We start from the raw sequence: 21,642 nt of genomic DNA, 5'->3' as shown, positions 1-21,642 counted from the left end.
TCTCCCATCCAAAACCAAAAAGCAAGAAAAAAGAATAAAATTCTATCAAAAACTTGGCTCACCTCAGATGGATTATCGAACAAAATATATATCATCGACGTGTGTGTGATCGTTTTAATTATTCAGAAACTAATTTTCACATGTTTTGTTCTTTATTTATCTTACTTATTCCACCAAGATTTTATAAATATTTATTTTGATTCTTGGTGTTCTTGGTGCTACTGCTAGCTAGCGTCTCCTGAACAAAGTGAACATTGCTTTTGATGTCATACTTAATCCATCATTATACAATGTATTACTGTGCGTAGATCTGGGATCCGCTTACATTATGATTAAGATTCTTTTGGTATACCATTTCAAAATGAAATTAAGTCAATTTATTCTTCTGTGTAAGTTTTTTTTAAAAGCCTTATTTTTTTAAAAGATAAAATGCAATTTATTTTAGCTTCACCAAAATACATTATAGTAAACTGACATTTTGCTCTTCTAGATCAATAGAGTAACTTGTGCTATGATCATCTACTATTATTATTAGGGTTTGGTTAATATATGCCGCATCTATTTTAGAAACTATTTATGGAGATTTAGAAAAATTGTTCAAAAAATTAATTATTTTTTCATTTATCATAAAAAGTTTCTTTAAATAATTTTTAAACATATGTCCTAATTTTTATGAACGTATGTTAATAAAACCCTTATTATAATAATAATTATTATTATTATTTGTTATCATCATCATCAAATATACTAATTAATTAGCATTTGAAAGTGGGAAATGTACGCAGTATGCAATATATACACACGCATCCCACATGGTTTATGTGACATGTTGATTTGATTGTCTAGGGTAGATATGGGAATTATAAATTCTTTTTGCAAGTTTGATGAATTTGATTTGACAAGTCAAAATACGAATTAGTGCTGATTTGAAATAAATTATGTTAATTACGTACCAATTAAACAAAATAATACATGAAAAAGAATAGGTTATACTTATATATATATATATATGTGTGTGTGTGTGCGCGTGTGTGCGCGCGCGCTCCTTTATAAGTGTTGTTAAAGGATAGTGAGACATTAGAATTGCCGCACGTGCAAGCATATCGGCATTCGGTGGAAAATCCTCCGATACTCCCTAAAAAATTAATATGTACCCACCGTAAAATAATCAAATTATTCATAAACAGTTTAACTCAACTTAATTTCTAAAAGAAAATGTTTTATTTTTAATATTTTATTTCGTAAAGAATCTAAAGTTAAATCTAGAAATATTCGAATTTTAAAAACATCAAGCTCTATGTAATTATGCAAGCTTGTAAGTATGTAAGCTTATTTGAGGATGTGTTGTTTGTCTCTTATGCATATATGCATTAAAAAGACTTATATAGCTCAATTTATTTCAAACGGAAAATATTTTCTTAGACATTGATTCATCCTTAAAAAAATATTTTCAAAAAATTAACTTGTTTTCTATGCTATTGTAATTAACTTGTTTTTTTGTATTTAGTTACAACCTTGCAATAAGTCAAAAGATATATTTTATTAACTCACACAAAAAATCATCAATATTTATTATAATTCAAAATTACCCCATTTCAACAAAAAAAAAAAATACCCCAATGCTTTTTTAATTATCAATTAAATCATGTCATCAGGGTTCTAATGATTTAACCAATAAAAGGCAAGTCACCAAATTTGGTACCAAGGCAATAAAAGCAATACAATCATGATACATCGATATGGCGTCAAAGTGAAAACCAATGGAGAACATATTCAAAAGAGAAACCGTTACGGGGTAACGTAACCCAACTAAGGCAATCCATTAATCTAGAAAAAGACCCCTGTTACTGTGGACACAACAGATGGGAGTCGCTACCTAGTTTTTGCAATGATCTAGGAACTATATATATAGCGTTCTCTCGGGGAATGACCTTTTTGATCTTACTACTAGAGATATGGGTTTGGAGTTAAGGTACGGTCTTGGGAAATGTTAGGCACCCAAAACCGCACAACCCTAAGATTGACTTTCTCTTATTGTGCCTTATATCTTAACCTTATTAAAGGCATATTCAATATTGTATCTAAACTCACACACACGCTAGCATTCATCTAACAATGAAAATGGCATCAAACATCCCTAACTATACATCTATCATGTTTGTCATCCATCACAAACCCTAGCATACATCTAATCATGCATCTCTTAACATTGGCATCTCATATCAACCTAACATACATCTACCATCATATCTTATCCAAGGCATAAGCACAACCCTAAGGTTGACTTTATCTCATTGTGTCTTATGTCTTAACCATATTAAAGGCATATTCAATATTGTATCTATACTCACACACACGCTAGCATTCATCTAACAATGAACATGGCATCAAACATCCTTAACTATACATCTATCATGTTTGTCATCCATCACAAACCCTAGCATACATCTAATCATGCATCTCTTAACATTGGCATCTCATATCAACCAAACATATATCTACCATCAAATCTTATCCAAGGCATAAGCACATAAACAACAAAATTAAAGTAGAACATAGGTAGTATATGATCACGGTACCATCAAGGGATCATGAAGAACATTAAGAACACAACATGCTTATTCAAACCACCACATCATGTTCATGAACCCTAAACAAGATTGCAAACAAAATACATATATGTGTGAATGCATAACTTACCTTAGTTACCTCACCGCAACTTAGCACATATGGCATTTATGCATGAACATGTGAATGCGTGTTCGTGGCATAAAAATAATGAAAATACAAGAAAACATTAATTCTCACATGTGAAAGGCAAACAAACAATCAAACATGTGAAATAGAAGCTCAAAACCATGAATATATGAAAAATTATCTAAGACAAAAGCATTGCATGTGAAATCAGAAACGAAATCAGAAAAATTAGGGTTAAGATTTCAACTTTCTAGGCAGGATCATGCGAACGCATGAACAAGCCTATGTGTGCATAATCAAGTCTGTGTGCGCAGGCAAGATTGTGTGCACGTGGAATCCACCCCAGAAATCCTAAAAACACAGCAAATAGAGCAAGTTTATAAAACAAGAATTCTAATAGCCTAACATGCTATAAAACATAATAACTACATAAACCTAAGCTATATTAACAAATAAAGCATAAAAAAAGGCAAAGAAACAAGATTAAAAGCAAGATTAAGATTGAAAAGAGAGGAAGAGTTTAGAACTCAATACCTTAAATAGGCTTGATTTTTTACCGTTCTCCTTAGTCAAATCTATCCACAATTAAAAACAATAGTGATTAGTAATCTTAAACTCAAAAATAAAGGCCAAAAAAGGCCCCAATCAAAAGAAAAATTACTTGAGGATGTTTTGTAAAAAAACTCTCTCTTTGGTTCACTATTTCTAGTGAATCTTAATGTTTTTTCGTAGGATTTCTATGTATTTTGAAATGGTACCATATATGGCTATTTATATTGTGAAAATGGGAGTTTGGAATGATTCCTAGATGATGTGAGATTCGTTCCAAACATTAATATTTAATGCAGAAACTTGTCTTTCATAGTTTCTGGAACCCTTCATATGCGAGCAAAATCGGGCTTGCATGCACATGCATTATGACTGTGCGCGCATGCTAATTACTACATGTGCATGTCGAGGGCTTCCTTAACTTTAATTTTTCAAAAATAAATTTATTTGCTTATTAAAAGTTATATTTTCCATTTAATATTTCTCAAGTCAATTTAACATTTGATTGGGCCTTAAACCAACCTTGGGTCTTAGAATTTTAGCATCATTAAGAACGGGGGCCCGAGTTATAAGGGTTACAAAATACGGTGTCTATGATTACCTAGAATCTACAACTCAATAGATGAACTCACTATTGTGAGCCACAACAATTTCAAAACTTTGAACTTCTCATATAGGCACCCTTTCACAAAAGACTTGTCCATGTAAATGACAAAGATGTCTTACTAACTTTAAGGCACCTATTGAAGCTTTGAATAGCAATGAAATCACTGAGAAACAACACTTTGTGGTTTCAAGCTCTTGTCCACAAGTATGAATACATACTGGAAATGTATCTCTATATTGTGAAGAAATTCTCAATAACCAGAATTTGTAATGAAGCAAGAAAGATATATGAAAATCACTAGCAACAGAAACAAGACTACAACGGTATATATTGAAATGAGAAAGTCCAAGAAAATGAGAGAAAGTAAGAGAAAGTGAGAGAAAGATTGAGAGAAGAATTGAGAGAATAAAACTTGGATTGAACAATTGAGAATTCTTGCATAAATACAACTGAGCTCAATGAGCTGTTTTTATAGTACAAGATTACACTAACTACTGAATCAACCATCAACCTTATGTGGATCTAAACCCTGAAATTTAGGAATTACAGTTCAGCTCCTTTAACTAAAATTCGCGCCAAAGCCAACTGCTCTTTGAACTGAGGAATACACTATCGTTTTACTAATAAATGTCTCCAAGTTCACTCATTTAGCTAAACGATGCATTTTGTTACACACACTCTATTTTAATGAAAAGATACGTTTAATGCAATGTTGAACTACTGTCGTTTTGACCATTAGTTATCTTCAACCTATGCTTATTCTTCTTTATAGGAATGGTATTGTCGTCTTTAACATCCCCTCTCAAACTGATGGGGGAAGAATCAACCAGAAGTTTGGCACAATGAAATTGAAAAAGAGGAGTAGGGAGTGATTTGGTAAAAACATTAGCAAAGTTGCCAGTAACAAACCCAATTTGCAATTGCTTGCAAAGGACCTTCTCGCAAGTGAAATGGTAGTTTACCTCGAGATGTTTGGTACGAGAGTGAAAAACAAGATTGGCCGATAAGGCAATTGCAAAAACATTGTCGCACCAAATCACAGGGACATGAGAGAAATAAATGCGAAGCTCTTTGAACAAAATACGAAGCCAAGAGAATTCCACTGCCGTTGTAGCTAAGGCACGATATTCAATCTCAATTGAAGAACGAGACACTGTACTCTGCTTCTTAGCAGACCAAGAAATAGGAATAGGCTTAAGGAAAACAAGCAATCCTATTGTAGAATGGTGATCAGTGGGATCCCCAACTAAATCTGCGTTTGAGAACGCAGTAAGAGTCAAAGGACCAGGAGTGAAAGAAATTCCAAAATGTAAGGTGCCTCTGATATAATGAAGAGTGGTAGTAGGATGACTCATGAACTAGCATAACTGATGAACACTAAATGCAATATTTGGACGAGTGAAAGTCAAGTATTGAAGAGCACCAACCATGCTCCAATACTGAGTAGGATCTGGAAGAGTTACACTAGCATTAGGAACTAATTGTATGGAAGAACAAGAAGAAGTTGGCTTTGGAGTTCTCCATATGAAATCTGTGAAGCACATCAGAGGCATATTTGGATTGAGTAAGAGTGAGACCATGAGCAATTTAAGTAATCTGAATTCCCAAGAAGTAATTGAGAGGGCCTAAATCCTTAAGTTCAAACACCTGACCAAGAGCAGCTATAAGATTTTGAACATAGGTTGAATCATTCCTAGTGACAATGATATCGTCAACATACAACAGAAGATATATGATGGTATCGGCAGAGCAGAAAATGAATAAAGAGCTATCTGCCACTGAAGCAATGAAGCCAATATAAAGCAAGTGAAAAGAAAATCTCTCAAACCAAGCGCTTGGTGCCTGTTTGAGACCATAAAGAGATTTATGCAACTTACAAACATAATCAAGGTGATCAGTATCCACATAGCCTGGAAGTTGATGCATATACACTTCCTCTTTGATATAGCCATGGAGTAGTGCATTAGACGCATCAAGCTGCCTCAACTGCCACTTGCAACTCACGGCAATAGCCAAAACAATTCTCATAGTGGCAGGCTTAACCACAAGACTAAAGTTCTCACGAAAATCCACACCTGCCTACTGATGAAACCCTTTTGCAACCAACCTGGCGTTGTACCTAGATATTGAACCATCACTATTCAAATTAAGTTTAAAAAGCCATTTGCATCCAACCAAATTCACATGAGGAGGAGCAAGAATAAGGGACTAGGTCTGCTGTCTCTGAAGAGCTTGAAACTCAACATCCATTGTCTCACACCACTATGGATATTGAGAGGCAATTTTGTAAGAGAAGGTTCTGTATAGGTGTAGTCCATAGTGACCTTGTAACAAAGTTTGGAATTTGGTTTGGTAATCCCACTTTTGGACCTGGTTTGCATAGGATGAGAATTTTGTGTATGGGGAGGTTGAAAAATGGAAGATGCTGGTGCTGTAGAAGGGGGAAGAGTAGGTAAAGACACTAGATGAGGATCTGAGGTGGACAAGAGTGATGGTTCTGCAGGTAATTCTACAGCAGATGGAGAGGGTGAACTTGCAAATGAAGAAAATACTAATGAGGTAGAGAAGAGTGGAGGTGAAGTATCTAAGGGAGGAGTAACAGATGAAGATGGATAGGAACCAAGTAAGGAGGGTTGATTGGTGGAGTGTAAGTAGAGTTGATTGGATAACCTAGTGGGAACAGTAGTAGTAGTGGAGGAAGTGGAAGACACAGAGGTGACAGTAGATGAAAAAGGAAACTTAAACTCATTAAAAAGAATATGTCTAGAGGTATACACATGATTTTTTTTATGATCAAGACAGAGATATCCTTTAGAACTAGTAGGATATCTAATGAAAATACATTCTTTAGTCCTAGGTTCAAGCTTGTGAGTAATGTAGGGTTTGAGATTGGGATAGCATGCACAACCAAAAATTTTAAGTTGAGTCAAATTAAGTGAAGAAGAGTATAAATTAGACCAAGGAGATTTCCGACCAAGAGCTGAAGTAGGAAGAACGTTAATCAGATTAACAGATGTTTGAGCAGCAAATGTCTAGTAAGTATAAGGCATAGAAGCTTGGGACAAAAGGGTAACAATAGTTTCAATTATATACCTATGTTTCCTCTCAACAACACCATTTTGCTGAGGTGTGTGAGGGTAAGAAAGATGATGAGTAATACCATGTTGTGACAGATAGGATTTGAAGTCATTAGAGGTAAATTCACCACCTCCATTAGATTTTAATATTTTGATTTTGGAGGAAAATTGATTTTCAATCATAGCATTAAAATGAACAAATTTAGTAAAAGCATCTGATTTGGACTTCAACAGATAAAGCCAACTAGATCTAAAATAATGATCAACAAACAATATGTAATATCTGAACCCATTAACAGAAACAACAAGTGTAGGACCCCACAAGTCAAAGTGAACAAGTTCAAAAGGCAAAGAAGCTATAAATTGAGCATTTGAAAAAAAAAAAGATTGTGAATTTTACCAAATAAGCAATGAGTATAAATTTGATCAACAACATTGTTCTTATTCAGTACAGATCTGACATTAGGAAACAAACTAATGAGAGCTTGATCATGAGGATAACCAAGCCTTATATGCCAGAGAGACTTATTGAAAATAGGTGATCTAGAAACATTATTATAGTCCTTAGGTGACAAAGAAAGTTAAGAAGCTTGATGAGGATAGATGGGGTAAACACCACCTTCACTCTTGCCCTAGTAGAGAATTTTCCCGTGGCCAAGGCCTGAATTGAAAGAATATTTTCATCAAAATAGCACCAGTAATTATTATCATGACAAAGTTTACGAACAGAAGCAAGATTTGATGCAATTGAAGGAACTCTAAGAACATTGTTAAGTTGAAGACTAGAGAAATGATGGAATAAGGGCAGTATCAATATGTGTAATGAGTAAAGTTTAACCATTGCCAACAGTGAGATGATCCTTAGTAGTGTAAGGCTTTAGGAAGTTGAGATGATTGAGGTTAGCTGTCACATGATTAGTGGTTGCACTGTCAGCAAGCCAAGGCTGATCTTGAGTAAGACAAGCATTTGATGTTGTGGCCATTGTAGCAAGCTTGGTAGGTGGATGCTTACCCTGATAAGCATAATCCATCCTATGATAGTAGTCAATAGCTAAATGTCCTAGTTTTCCATAGATTTGGCATGTTGGCTTTCTGATTTAGCACCATCAAAGCTAGATTGATTTTGATGAAAATGGTTAAAGGGACTAAATTGAGAAGATTGGTCATTTGAGCCTCTACCACCTCTATTGTTAAAGTTTCCTCTGCCTTTTCCTCTATTGTAAGACTGATTATAACCATTGCCAATAGATTTCTGATTAGTTATTGCAGTCATGACAAAGATGGTATCGTTGACCTCTAATCCTTCATTGAGTGACTCTTCCTCTGCATCTAGCATAGTTGAGAGCTCATCAAAACTAAGTTGAGTACTCCTAATTCTGATAGTAGATCTAAATCCATTTTACTCCTTAAGGAGTCCCTTAATAGCAATGTGAAGCAATTTTTCATCATCCACAATTACTCCAACTGCTAGCAACTTGTCCCTTACAACTTTGATTTTCTATAGATAGACATCCACAGTATCACTCCCTTTCTTGAGATTATGAAGCTCACCTTTAAGATTCATGATGTGAGACCTTGAGATTGAAGAAAATCTATTTTCAAGCACCTTCCAAACTTTTATAGCAGTAGCACATCCAATAGTAAGTGCAAGAATAGAGGGAGACAAAGTAGAACTTATAAAGGTAAGCAAAGCATTTTCCTTTGATTTCCAAACTAAGAAATCAGGATTCACAATCTTAGTGTATGATCCAGACAAATCTTTGAGAAATTTCTCAAGAATTAGCTGAGGCTCTTCAAGCAACTCAAACAAGGAATAGGTTTCAAGAACCATAGAAATTTGATGCTTCCACACAATATAGTTGGTATTGTCTAGCTTCATTGTCATCATATTCGACATATTAGACCGAAGTAAAAGAGGCTGATTTACTAGATTCACAACTGAGCTTGAAGACATTGTAGAAGTAGACGAGGACAATGCCATTGTTGAGCTTGAAGTTTCCATTGTTGAGTTTTGAGCCGCAACAGTAGATTGCTCTGATACCATGAAAAAATTCTCAATGACCAGAATTTGTAATGAAGCAAGAAAGAGATACGAAAATCACCAGCAACGGAAACAAGACTACAACAATATATATTGAAATGAGAATGCCCAAGAAAATGAGAGAAAGTAAGAGAAATTGAGAGAAGAATTGAGAGAATAAAACTTGTATTGAACAACTGAGAATTCTTGCATAAATACAATTGAGCTCAATGAGCTGTTTTTATAGCACAAGATTACACTAACTACTTAATTAACCATCTACCTTATGTGGATCTAAACCCTGAAATTTAGGAATTACAGTTCAAGTCCTCTAATTGAAATTCGCGCCAAAGCCAATTGCTTTTTGAATTGAGGAATACGCTATCGTTTTACTAATACATGTCTCCAAGTTCAATCATTTAGCTAAACGATGCGTTTTGTTTCACTCTATTTTAATGAAACAACGCATTTAATGCAATGTTGAAGCACTGTCGTTTTGACCTTCAGTTATCTTTAACTTGTGCTTCTTCTTCTTTACAGGTTTGGTATTGTCATCTTCAACATGTTGTACTCACGAAATCACAAGATGGAGGCTTTGATTTTCTATCTGTGTAGTATTTGGTTACTACTTCTATCAGCTGCTAGGAAGTCAAGTACATAAGTCTATATATAATGTGTTTTAGTAGGGTTAAGAAAACAAACCATGACTTCAATTACAACACGTAATTGAAAAATAGAGTCTGCGACGTCAATCAATAGAGTAACTGACGAAATCCAAATCTCAATCAATCAAGAATCAATTGAGGAACTATTTGATTTTGGTGATCATACAATTGAGTGACTATCGAAGATTGCATAAAAGGTACTTCTTGAATTGCTTCAACACACTTTCATCCTTGAATATTAGAACACTTTACAAACACTTTCAATGTTACATTCCAATCTATAACCTAATATAAATAATTATATGAACTAAACCCTTGTTTATGATATCAAACCTTAAATAGGATTTGAGAATCTCAAATAGGAAAACAAACCCAAAAATTTAGAATCTACACAAAAAGAGTAAACGAGAAAGTAATTTATTTATATATAAAAAAAGTTAGTGGTTGGCCAACACTGGTCGATTTTGTAAATGATAATCAATGCTCAGTCTATGGAGAGAGAGAGAGAGAGAGAGAGAGAGAGAGAGAGAGAGAGAGAGAGAGAGAGAGAGAGAGAGAGAGAGATTGCCACTAGGGCAGCTTTTTTTATGTCGTAAAGTTTATTTGTGATAATTTATTTTGTGTATGATGTTTTGAAGTAAAATGGGACAAAGAATTTCTAATTTTCAATTAGAATAGAATGCGGTATAGGATTATGGAAGGGAAGATAAAATCTCTCCCTTTGGTAGGAGAGAATAATGGAGAAAAATTAAGAGGAAGGTAAAACCAGTCTCAAAAGTTAAAACTAATTATCTATTCAAATTAAAGTGGATGGATTGGAGGAGGGAAGGTTTTTCTCAAAAACTTGTATGAATTGTCAATTTTGGTTTCACCTATCAAATATTTATTTGTTTATTTTTCGCTTTAAACCATTTAATTGAATGGAAATTATTTCTCTAGCCTCCTTTCTCTTTCCCTCTCAATTCCTCCTCCTTTCTATCCTTGATGATTCACTTGGCCCCCCTAACCAATTAGTGGTTCACGCCCATGGTTCTTTCTGTTTCCACACTTTTTTAATCTTCTCGAATTTTGATAGAGATGTGTGCTACAAACATATACATCATATCTAAAGCTCAACAACTTTATGTAAAATTCTAAAAAAATGATGCTCAAGCTAAGCCATGCACATAAATGGTCATTTGTGATGCAACTATCCGTGCACAACTTATACGTAACTCTGTCACATTCTCATCCCATGTTATCATCATTTTTATCCAAAGTTTGACATTCCCCACCCGTACCCAAAAAAATCTAATACCACCAAAAAAAAAAAAAACACAATTCTTGCCACAATTTTCGGTCTATATAGCAAATTATGAATAGTGAAGAAAAAATAATGAGTCTATATGAACGTAATAAACAAAAAATTACAATTTACCACATAGCAAATTATGAATAGTAAGAAAAAAATGAGTTTATGTAAAAGCGATAAACAATCAATTACAATCAACCATGTAAAATTATTGTGGTAAAAGTTATGTTTTTTTTTTTTTTGGGTTGACGTAGTACTACAATCACTCCCCATGTACCCTCACAGCACAAATACTGTAGTCAAGGGCATTTTCGTCCACACGAAAGGTAGTGAACCGTACACTGCATATTTTATATTTTTTCCCTCATGACCCACTTTCGGCATTTGGCTTATCTTTAGCTAATCTCTATATAGTGTTGTAGATTCTTGGCACAACTAGGGAAAATAGTTAACAGCAAACCACACAAGTCGCAATCATCCAGGGTGATTTTGTCTCTAAATCCAAATATCTAAAGGAATCTTCCCCTTTTCATCTCTTTTTCTTACTTTAGAATTAATTAAACCTATATTATGCAAATATGTTAATATTATCCACCATCTTTGCTTCCCTAGCGGTTATATATAAGACCTTTGAGAGCTTCATTCAATCACAAACCAAGCCTAGCAACTACAACTCCTCACAAGCCTCATAAGCCAGCAGCAATATTTGCCATATTCTCTCACATTCCCGTCAAAATTTCGTCACTTCAAAGTTCAAACACTACCCAAGATCACTAACTAGCTCTGTTTTGTGCCTTAAATATCTTTGGTACCCACATTTTACACTAATCAGCACAACTAGTTACATAGAAAAGAGTCTGTTGAAGACCCATAACCGACTTCAAAATTTTGGGATTAAGGTCTGATTGTTGTTATTGTTAATACTTGTTCAATCGTGGTTCTTGAGGCTCAATGGATCGCATTGTGAAAATTGCATCGCAAAAGGCTGTGGTGATCTTCAGCAAGAGTTCATGCTGCATGTGCCATGCAATTAAAAGACTATTTTATGAACAAGGAGTCAGCCCAGCAATTCATGAACTTGATGAAGACTCCAAAGGAAGAGAAATGGAGTGGGCTCTGATGCGACTAGGGTGCAACCCTTCAGTTCCAGCAGTGTTCATTGGGGGTAAATTTGTGGGCTCAGCTAATACGGTCATGACCCTTCATTTGAATGGTACTCTAAAGAAAATGCTCCGAGAAGCTGGAGCTTTATGGCTTTAGCAACATTTTCCTTCACAACCCTAGTACTAAACGTTCCAAATAAGGTTAACTCAGTTGGTTTTTCTTTTCTTTTCCTTTTTTTTTTCTTACTTTTTTCACTTAGACCCGGCGGCACCTGCAAGTACATTGTATGAAAAATAATCTATATGTAGAGTCTTAAGTGTAGTTTCTATATAAAATTCTCAGTTTTACGAGAAAACTTGTGTTAAGTGGCTTTTATTTCACTAATAAGATATGAGCGTTAATTTGACATTACATCTATCTCCTGAGTTAATGAACATGAAAGATATAAATTAATAAATTTAATTATGCTTTAACTTTCTTTTTCATATTCTGGGTACGACTTTTTTTATGCAGTGACACATTATAAAATGCAATAATAGGAGTTGAATACCATTGGTGGTAATTGAGAATGGTGGTATAGAGTTTAAACACTTTTTTTTTTAAAGTTAAACTTATATTGGTACTGTGAAAACGGAGTTGTGAGTGCATGTCACACATAAGCCTGTGAAATTCCTTGACAATTGTATGTGGCATAATTAGCCGAATTATTTGATAATATCATTTCGATAAAATTGGATATATTCTTTGATATTTAAATAGAAGTGGATCAAATTTTAAGCAAATATATTCTTATTAGTGTTGTTCCATCAAGGAAGGTTTTAAGATGCTTGGGGTGGGGGGCCGGGGCGGCCGGGGTGGTGTCACAGATTTCTGTTCCCATATTCCAAATTTCCAATAGCACCATGGTTTCCCTTGTTTTGGTATTCTAGAGGTGTTGCTCTATCTTGAGAATATTTGGGAGTTAAAAGTAAGTATTGCAATATGATAAAGCTTCTTATGTTCCACCATCTCACTTTTAAGTAGGTTTGATTGCGCGGCCATATTGTCATTAAACAAAGAGATTCCTTGCATTTTGTGGAGGGATTATCTTTGTTTAATAATCTATCTTTATGGATAAAGTCCTTAGCATTTGAGGCAAGAAATTCGCATGCGACCCTATATCTTAATGGAGTTTTTGTTCTAAACAGTTCATCATATTGCCTACTAAAATAATTTGGATGGTTCAATTTGCTACCCTCGATGCAAATTGTATTTTTTTTATTAAAAAAATAATTTGATAGTTAGGAGAATTGAAGGAGATGTATATATATCATTGGTTGGACATTTTGTTATCTTTAGCATAAGAAAAGATTATTTATTGCAATACCCAGTTGATTGAATAATATTTGTCACTTTTGGGGTCTTATTCTACAAAAAAAAATTATTACAATACCCTGTATATTTAGCTTCTCTCACTCCTCTCATGAATAAGTTTATTTTTCAATTTACTTCTTTAACTTCCATTTCTATACAATATTATTATGATTTTTCATCTAATTAATATTAAATTCACCAAATGACATCAATTGGAAAGTTCAAACAAATTGAACGGAAGTAAATGAAATGACTAAATTAAAAACACATTAAAGTCAAAGGTCTGGAATGAGGGGAAAAAAACCTTAAAGGACCAAATTAAAAACATATTTGTCAAAGTTAAATGGTGTAATTTGTAATTTAGCATACTTCTAGATATAATTCTCTCTTTTTCTTTTTCTTTTTTCTTTTTTTTTAGATAGCCTGTCTTCTACTATAATAATATATAAATTATTAGTAATCTGAAAAATTAAATTATTATAATTGGAGAAATTATTTATCCCTAGAAGCTACAAAAAAGATTTAATATAGATTCATATTTTGATTTGTTGTGTTTAACTCCTGCACATTATGAGTGGAATTTCTCAAGTAGTATTTTATAGGACAACAAAATGCATGAAACCTAGATGTTGGACAGATGCTAATTGACTCTTATTACTTGATGGAGTTCAGTTAATCACTCAAGTATTTAAAGCTGCTTTTAAGGGAATTCTCAAGTGTACTTGGAGAAAATTCAAGTAGTATTAATCCTGAGAATAAGCTTATTAGATAGACCCGCAAGTAGTATCACACTTCACCGAAAGATCTATCTCTTTCACGAATGAAATTGATTTGAAAATGTAAAAGAAGAAGAGTTTCAGCCACCACTTTGAGAATTCGACTTTTGGGGTATACATCCACAAAAGTAACATTAATAATGGAATGGATACTATATCAAATGCTGAGACAGTGATCGAGCCCTCCTTACACCCTCATATATATATATGCATGCTTACCTCAGCCATAAAGCCCAGAGAATATTTAGGTTCTCATTTTGTTTGTGTATTAAAAAATACAACTATATAGTAATCAGGACCCTTCGGAAAATCTGTGGAGTGCCTTTTGCATTAGAAAAAGCAGCCACATCCACAACAGGACCACTGGACTGCGGTTAATTATGTCGCTTTTGGATTTGTTTGTTGTATTATGGTAAATGCTACATCAGTAACATACCCTTTCATTGTTCAATAAATATTACAAAATCTAAAGATTATTCAGTGTCTATTAAATCCAGTAGATAAAATGTTAATAATGAAAGGATACTTATTTCCTGTTCAATATGCTAAATTGTCCTGGCCTTAATTAATTAGAGGTTCATCACTTTTTTTCCCTTTTCAACGATATGACCACGTCCACTTAGTTATAACGATTTTCAATATGTCATAGAGAATAATATTAATCGCTACGTCCACAAAGTTACAATGATTTTCAACTTATCATAGAGAATAATATTAATCACTACATCTATAAAGTTATAATGATTTTCAATATGTCATAGAGAATAATATAAAGGCAGTAATACAGTATAATGATATAGCAAACTTTAATTCTGAAACAACATATATATACCCCAAACAACGGGTTCAAAAATGGGCCAAAAAAATCTAATCCCAAGCCTCTACTTCATGAACTAAGTCTTACCCCAAAAAAAAATCCTACTTAAAATGTAAAAATTCCAAGTCCAATTGCAACACAAACCGAATCGAACAAAAAAACAAATTCTATATAGCCCAATAGTTTATATTTATGGCATTCCTACAAAAAAATAAAAGTTTTTAGTATTACCCTTAATTGTTGCTTGAATCAAGGCAAATCAATTAATCCTAGATTCAGGCCTCGTAGGTCAATTGTTTTATACTTTTATACATAAAAACATACAGTAACACTTAATACTGAGAAATAGTGATATTTCATCATTTAGAACATAGTTTTTTCTGTGTTCCTTTTGTTATTTGTACAAAGCAAATTAAAAGATATCGCTTAATCACAGGCCTAGAAGATATATTTGACTGTTCTTCTATAGGTACACAACAATCACACATTGGCATTTACTTTTATTGCTGCAATCTTCAAGCGTTGCTTATGGATATTATGTGGCCAACCTGAGATGCCAGTGAATGACAAAAAGAGAGCTAGCACAAGAAAAAGAAGGAAAGATATAGAAAAGGAAAGTGAGAGTGATACTTCAACTTTTGGTGTCACTCTTGTATTCTTCCATTGCCAAAAAGCTAGATAGGTAAATATTCACTTTGTCTATAATGTGATGGAATTGATTCTACTTTATCTTATAACAGAGAAAGCCATTACTAACCTTTCATAATCTCATATGCTTTTTTTTTTTTTTTAATTTAGTCACATGAAAAACATTAACATTATAACTTTGTAGTGGGTTCTAGTAGCTCAACTGATAAAATGTTTGATAGTTGAATAAGAGATTTGGGGTTCAATTCCTGCCAATACCAAATACTGATTGATGTCTTGGTCTGTAGATAAAGAACTATCACCAAAAACAGACGCCATAGATTAAAATTCTTTCCCAAAAAAAATATATAACTTTGTCTCTGATAAGATATATATATATATATATATATATATATATATATATATATCTTATATATATAAGTTGAACATGTTGAACATTAATAATAGTGATCAAAATGAATTATTTCAGATTCTTGAATCTGCTGCTTCAACTGATTCCTTTGAAGAGGATTTTTCCTCCTCATCTGATTCTGATTACCACTCCCGTAGTGATGTTTCTAAATCTCCTAATATTAAACTTGGCTGTAGAGATTCTTGTTGCAATGTGATTAAATCTGTTAAAATGTTAACCAAAAGTAAAGAGAATGATGATTTACTATTAACGATGATAAGTAAGATTGAAGATCCTAATTTGCAGAAAGACTATCTTGATAAGTTTTTGAAAAACTTAACAAAAGAAGATAAGGTTAAAAGACCTAATTCTACGATAAGTTTTGAAGAAACTCTGAAAAGATTTAATAAAAATAAATCAAAAGAGATAACTGTTAATGATCTTCAACATGAGATAAAAACTGTTAAACAAGAAATAATCCAATTAAAAAATGATGTTAAAACTATTAAACATGATAATGATCATCTTAAACAAGAATTGTTAATTCTAAAAATTGATAAAACTATGGATAAACACCAATCTGATGATGATGAGCAAAAAGACGGAGATGAATCCGATCAACAAGTTTCTCCTTCTGGTAATGTTTCTGATCGTACTTTGATTAATTTGATTGATAATCAATTATCTCTTGTTAAACATATGCTGCCCAAATGGTACACTAAAGTCAAAATTGTTGTTGCTCATAATTATGCTTTCGATGTTGTTACTATGATTGATTCTGGTGCTGATGTTAATTGTATTCAAGAAGGACTGATTCTTTCTAAATATTTTGAAAAATCTACTGAGAGATTAGTTTCTGCTAATGGAACTAAAATGAAAATAAAATATGAATTAAACAATGCTCATGTTTGCCATGATAATGTTTGCTTTAAGATCCCCTCTGTACTTGTCAAAAACATGACTGATAAAGTAATTCTTGGTTTGCCTTTTATTAACTCTTTGTATCCTTTCCTTACTGAGGATGATGGAATTACTACTTATCCCTTTGGACAAAAAGTAAAATTCAAATTTTGTACAAAGTGTGAAACCCATAATAAATGTCTTAACTTTATTAAACAAAAGGATAACTCTACTCAATTGTTGCCAACAATTATTGCCGATAGTCACAATGTCCTGATGAATGATGGATTCCATGATAATATGAATATCTCTTTTGTTGACTCCTTGCATGATGACAAAACCCCTAGTGAAAGGCATATCTATGAGAAACATAAGCATTGCCTTCATACCATTGGCCTTGGTGAGTATATCCGTTAATAAGAACAAGATGCTTGGAAGGTTGAACATTCATCCAGTTATTCTTTTCCCATTTGGGTAAAGTACTCCAACATCGGATTGAAACATAAGCGGTTGCTGCAACATCTGCAACAGCCTTTTGGATAATATTAGGGAACTGGTTAATTTGATTATGACTCGTTAATTTGATGAGTCTGACAAAACCAGATTCAAACATTTGAGAAAGCCAAAAAGGATCATCATCAGAACCATCTTCATAATTAATCAAAAGACCTGGGAAAGGATGGGTTTTTTTATGTACCCTGAGACTGCTCCCAAAGTATTTACAAAAGTTATTCCCATAAAAAGTATAAAAGACACAGAACCCACTTTGTTAAACCCAATGATTTTTATGCTAAAAACAAAACTGCTTTTCGAAAACATGATAAACAGAGATTATGTAAAGGTAAGTGCTTTAACTGTGGCAATATATATATATATATATATATATATATATATATATATATATAAAAGCATAAAACTCCATATATCCTCTCTATATCGAGTTATCGACCCAAAATTACCATATATTTAATTAATGTTAGAGATTTGATCTGGGCTTTATGGCTTTATTAGTTCATTCATCCAAGATTGCCTTTTTGATCCAACATATTCTTGTCCTGGACTTTAGCTAGGCCGAATCTGCTTAAAAGCCCAAAGTTTCCTTTTAGAAAATTACCTATCATTCGGGTTGGGCTCTTTGTCTACAAATTCTTGACTTCACCAATTGGGCTTACAAACCATATGTTCTACATCACAAATTGGGCTTACAGCCCATAATTCTTTTGCTACATTAGGTGAGGCTCATTACCCATAATATTTCTTCTTCTTCTTCTTCTTCTTCTTTCTTCTTTTCTCTCTCTCTCTCTCTCTCTCTGGAAATTTATACTAGCATTGCCCTTAGCTTGATCACACTACCAAAAAAAATAAAAAAAAATACATCTTTATCATCAAATTTACTTTTATGTATGTCATTAAGTAGTTTATTGTCTCGATTTATTAGCCTCAAAATAATTAGTCTAGCCTAGATTTGAATTCTGCACTTAGTTAAAATTACTTTAGTTACTTTTTAATCATGTTTATGTCATCTGTCATCTCGTATTGGTTCAAGTCCTCTTTGTTAAGTTATTATCGAATTCTAAGCTTCAACTTGAAGTCAAGCTCAATTCAAAGTCAAATTGAAGCCTAAGTTAACCTCGGAATAAAGCATTAGGGCAAAAAAAATTCACAACAAAGTTTAGGTTACATGATGTTAATAATAGGTAAAAAAAAAAAAATTTGATATAAGTGTTGGGCTTATATGAAAGCCAATAACAAATTGTTACTTCAGATTTATTGTAAAATTGTTGTGAAAAATATTATGACTATTAAACTGTACAATTTTAAACTTTTGAAAGTTTAATTTTTAATTTAAAACCACCCAAAGCAGGGTTTGAAATATCAAGACAAGAGACTCCAACAACCTGTATAGCTAATCTAGCCATCACCTTCGATAAGGTCGTCACACTTTTTTTTTCTTTTTTGATTTCTACTTTATTATAATTATATATTTATTTCAATGTGACATTATATAACCAATCAAATGGTATTAATTGATCTTAATTTGCACAAAACGATCCACGTGTCAGCTGCTCAGAACAGAAGTTTCTACTTCGTATTCTGTGAATGATTTTTTTGATTATTATTAAGGTGACGATAATCTCAATGTTGGTCCAAACCTATCATCTTCCAAGGACGGCATGATTGGTATATTCTTTATTTTATAGAAAGATTAATACTCAATGATTTCGTCAAAGATCATTGACCTTTACTTATCCAAAAAAATAGATCATTAACCTTTATCAGATCGCCACGTGTCTGTTAAGAACTGGATGGGCGGTGGTCATCAACCCCTAACTTACCACGCAAATTTTGCTTTATTTTTGCTTTATACCAAGGTATAGTATGGTAGCTACTAGCTAGAATTTGGCAAAAGTGGGATAGGGTAGTAGATAATTATCCCATACGGTCTCATTCATTAAAATGCATGTACTCCCCACCATCATCATCGTTGATATAATTTTTTATTGATTGAGTTGCAAAATTGATGTTTGATACTTGATACCATTGAACAACTTGCATTAGATCGAAGAAAGGAAATAAAGGGGTGTGAGGCATGAATGTTCGCCATGCAATACTTATTCGATTTGGTCGTTTTGAAATTCACGTCATCTACTTGATTCGGCCGTTATAATGCCCGTCCTTCAAATGATCCTAACTCGACACCTAATGACCTCAACATAAGAAACTAATAAATGCGTGAACTGATTACTTTGAAATAAACGCTAGTTGTTACCGACTATTATATCTCATAACTCACAGTAGCAGGAATTAAGGAAAACCATTTTTTACAATGAATTTTAAGAAAACAACTTTAAAGCAAATAGCGAGTAGAGAAAAAATGACATGTGATAAAACTTATCTAAAAATCACATCGATTTCTCATTCAAATATCAAGTAACAAGCTTAAAGTATTGGCACACTAGTGGACACCACACTGATGTCCTTTAATTGACTTTTTATATGTATCTTGAAATCTATGCTCCCAATTAAGAGTAAAACCAAATAATTTATTTGGATGCATTGCTACGATTTTTGGAAAAAATGTAATTTTCTTTCAAGGATTATTTGGATGTGTTATGTTGGATTTCTCTTTCTCTCTCTTTTGGGGGGTAAGTGAAAAATGAGGAGATTTGACTTGCACATCTAACTTCACAGATTTGTGGATGAAATGCCAATAATAGACCATATGATTATTGGCATGCTACATGAGATTTCAAACGAACAAGGATGGTGACTTGGGTGAAAATTTGTGTATTGTCTTTTTAGAGGAAGGCAGACTAATAGGGTGATGGGGGCAACACCATATAAATATGCTCTGTATGGAAGAAATCACTTTTCTTCTCCAATTCCAACTATTAATTATTGTGATTTAATTTCAGAGAATATATATCAACTCATTCTTCCTCTCCCGGCCGGTATGCAATAGCCCAATATTAATTGTTAAAACCTCAACTTCTCCATGGTTTACAACATTTCTTTATATCCTTCTACTTACATTAAAATTGATATCATTGGAAGGACTTAGCCACCATAAAGACCAAAAAAACTAAAAACTAAAAAAAAAATGTGGAAAGAAAGCACCTTAACAAACAGAACAGGCATCAATATATAAACTTATTGCTGAACTTATTGCTGAACAGGCATCAAAACGTGGATAGAACTTATTGCTAAAAACTGAAAACTGAAAAAATTGTAACAAAATAATTTTTTAATGTGTGAATAGTAGTGCAGAACTCATTTTTAATATATTTTTTTAAATAAAGTGCTCGTGGATCCCATGAACAGTATATAAACAGTACCGAAACAGTACATGAACAGTAATAAACAGTGTTATTTGTCTCCAAAAAGCAGAAAACGCGTGAATAAAAAAAAAAAAAAAAGAGGGTTGAAACGTGATCTCTCTAAACTTAGATACAAATAATTTGTATCCAAACCGCACCAAAATGACCATGGACCATTTTAAAGATTCCAATGCATTTCTAATATTGCATTTTAAACATGTTAAAGGTTTATAGTAGAAGTTTGTACAAGGAGTACCAATAATTGAAAAGCATATTGGTGCTCGTACCTAGCACGAACTTCAAGGAGGAATTAAGCCAGACTTGTCAAATTACAATCTGTAGAGTGACAAGTCCCGCCAGATCCAAGCAGACATGGTGGTACGTTTTTTAATGAACTTTGAAAAAAGCTTGGAAAACCCACTTTATATATTTTTATCAATATTTATGCAATTTTTAGTTTTTGTTAATTGGGAATTTGGAAAGACAAAGTTTGGAAAATTGATTATTATGTTAGGTAAAATGTTTGAGACTATCCGACAGACAAGATTGGACACTGTAAATATTGTCATTGAGGACCGACACTGGCCCTTGAATTTGCTTTGTCAAATTTGTTATTATATTATTGTACTTTTCCATCCATAAGCTTTAGTGCCACAAGAATCATGTGAGAAATTTCTTTCCGCATTCATGTTTGAAAGACTAGAAGCATGTAATATGAAAAAAAAAAAAAAAATTGTATAGAGACATAATGATCAGACACACTCATTTAGTAGATAAATTAAAATATAATAATAAGATACACTAAGAAAATAATATTAAATAGCCAGCAGTTGGCTTTTTTTTACTTCTCACATTTGCTTCTTTTTATGGAATGCTGATTCATTGGGGTCTGAGCCTATTTGATTGCCTTACCCATTTGTTTCATTGAT

At 33.0% G+C, this 21,642-nt stretch overlaps 1 protein-coding gene across 1 annotated transcript; it reads left to right on the top strand.

Moving 5' to 3' along the window:
• Positions 1-11,571: 11,571 nt before the first annotated feature.
• On the top strand, positions 11,572-12,401 carry LOC142626048 (monothiol glutaredoxin-S10). The gene has a single exon (XM_075799818.1). It carries the CDS (start codon positions 11,858-11,860, stop codon positions 12,164-12,166), a length of 309 nt encoding a protein of 102 aa, XP_075655933.1. The 5' UTR covers positions 11,572-11,857; the 3' UTR covers positions 12,167-12,401.
• The last annotated feature ends 9,241 nt before the right edge of the window (positions 12,402-21,642 follow it).

This window comes from Castanea sativa, chromosome 2, assembly GCF_040712315.1.
Source record: "Castanea sativa cultivar Marrone di Chiusa Pesio chromosome 2, ASM4071231v1".
Classification (NCBI taxonomy): Eukaryota; Viridiplantae; Streptophyta; class Magnoliopsida; order Fagales; family Fagaceae; genus Castanea; species Castanea sativa.
The sequence above is the reverse complement of the archived record's forward strand: the minus strand, read 5'-3'. Positions and strand labels throughout refer to the sequence as shown.

What these genes read in the sequence shown, in the direction of transcription:
- LOC142626048 (XM_075799818.1), top strand. Translation starts at nt 11,858, where the DNA reads ATGGATCGCATTGTGAAAATTGCATCGCAAAAGGCTGTGGTGATCTTC.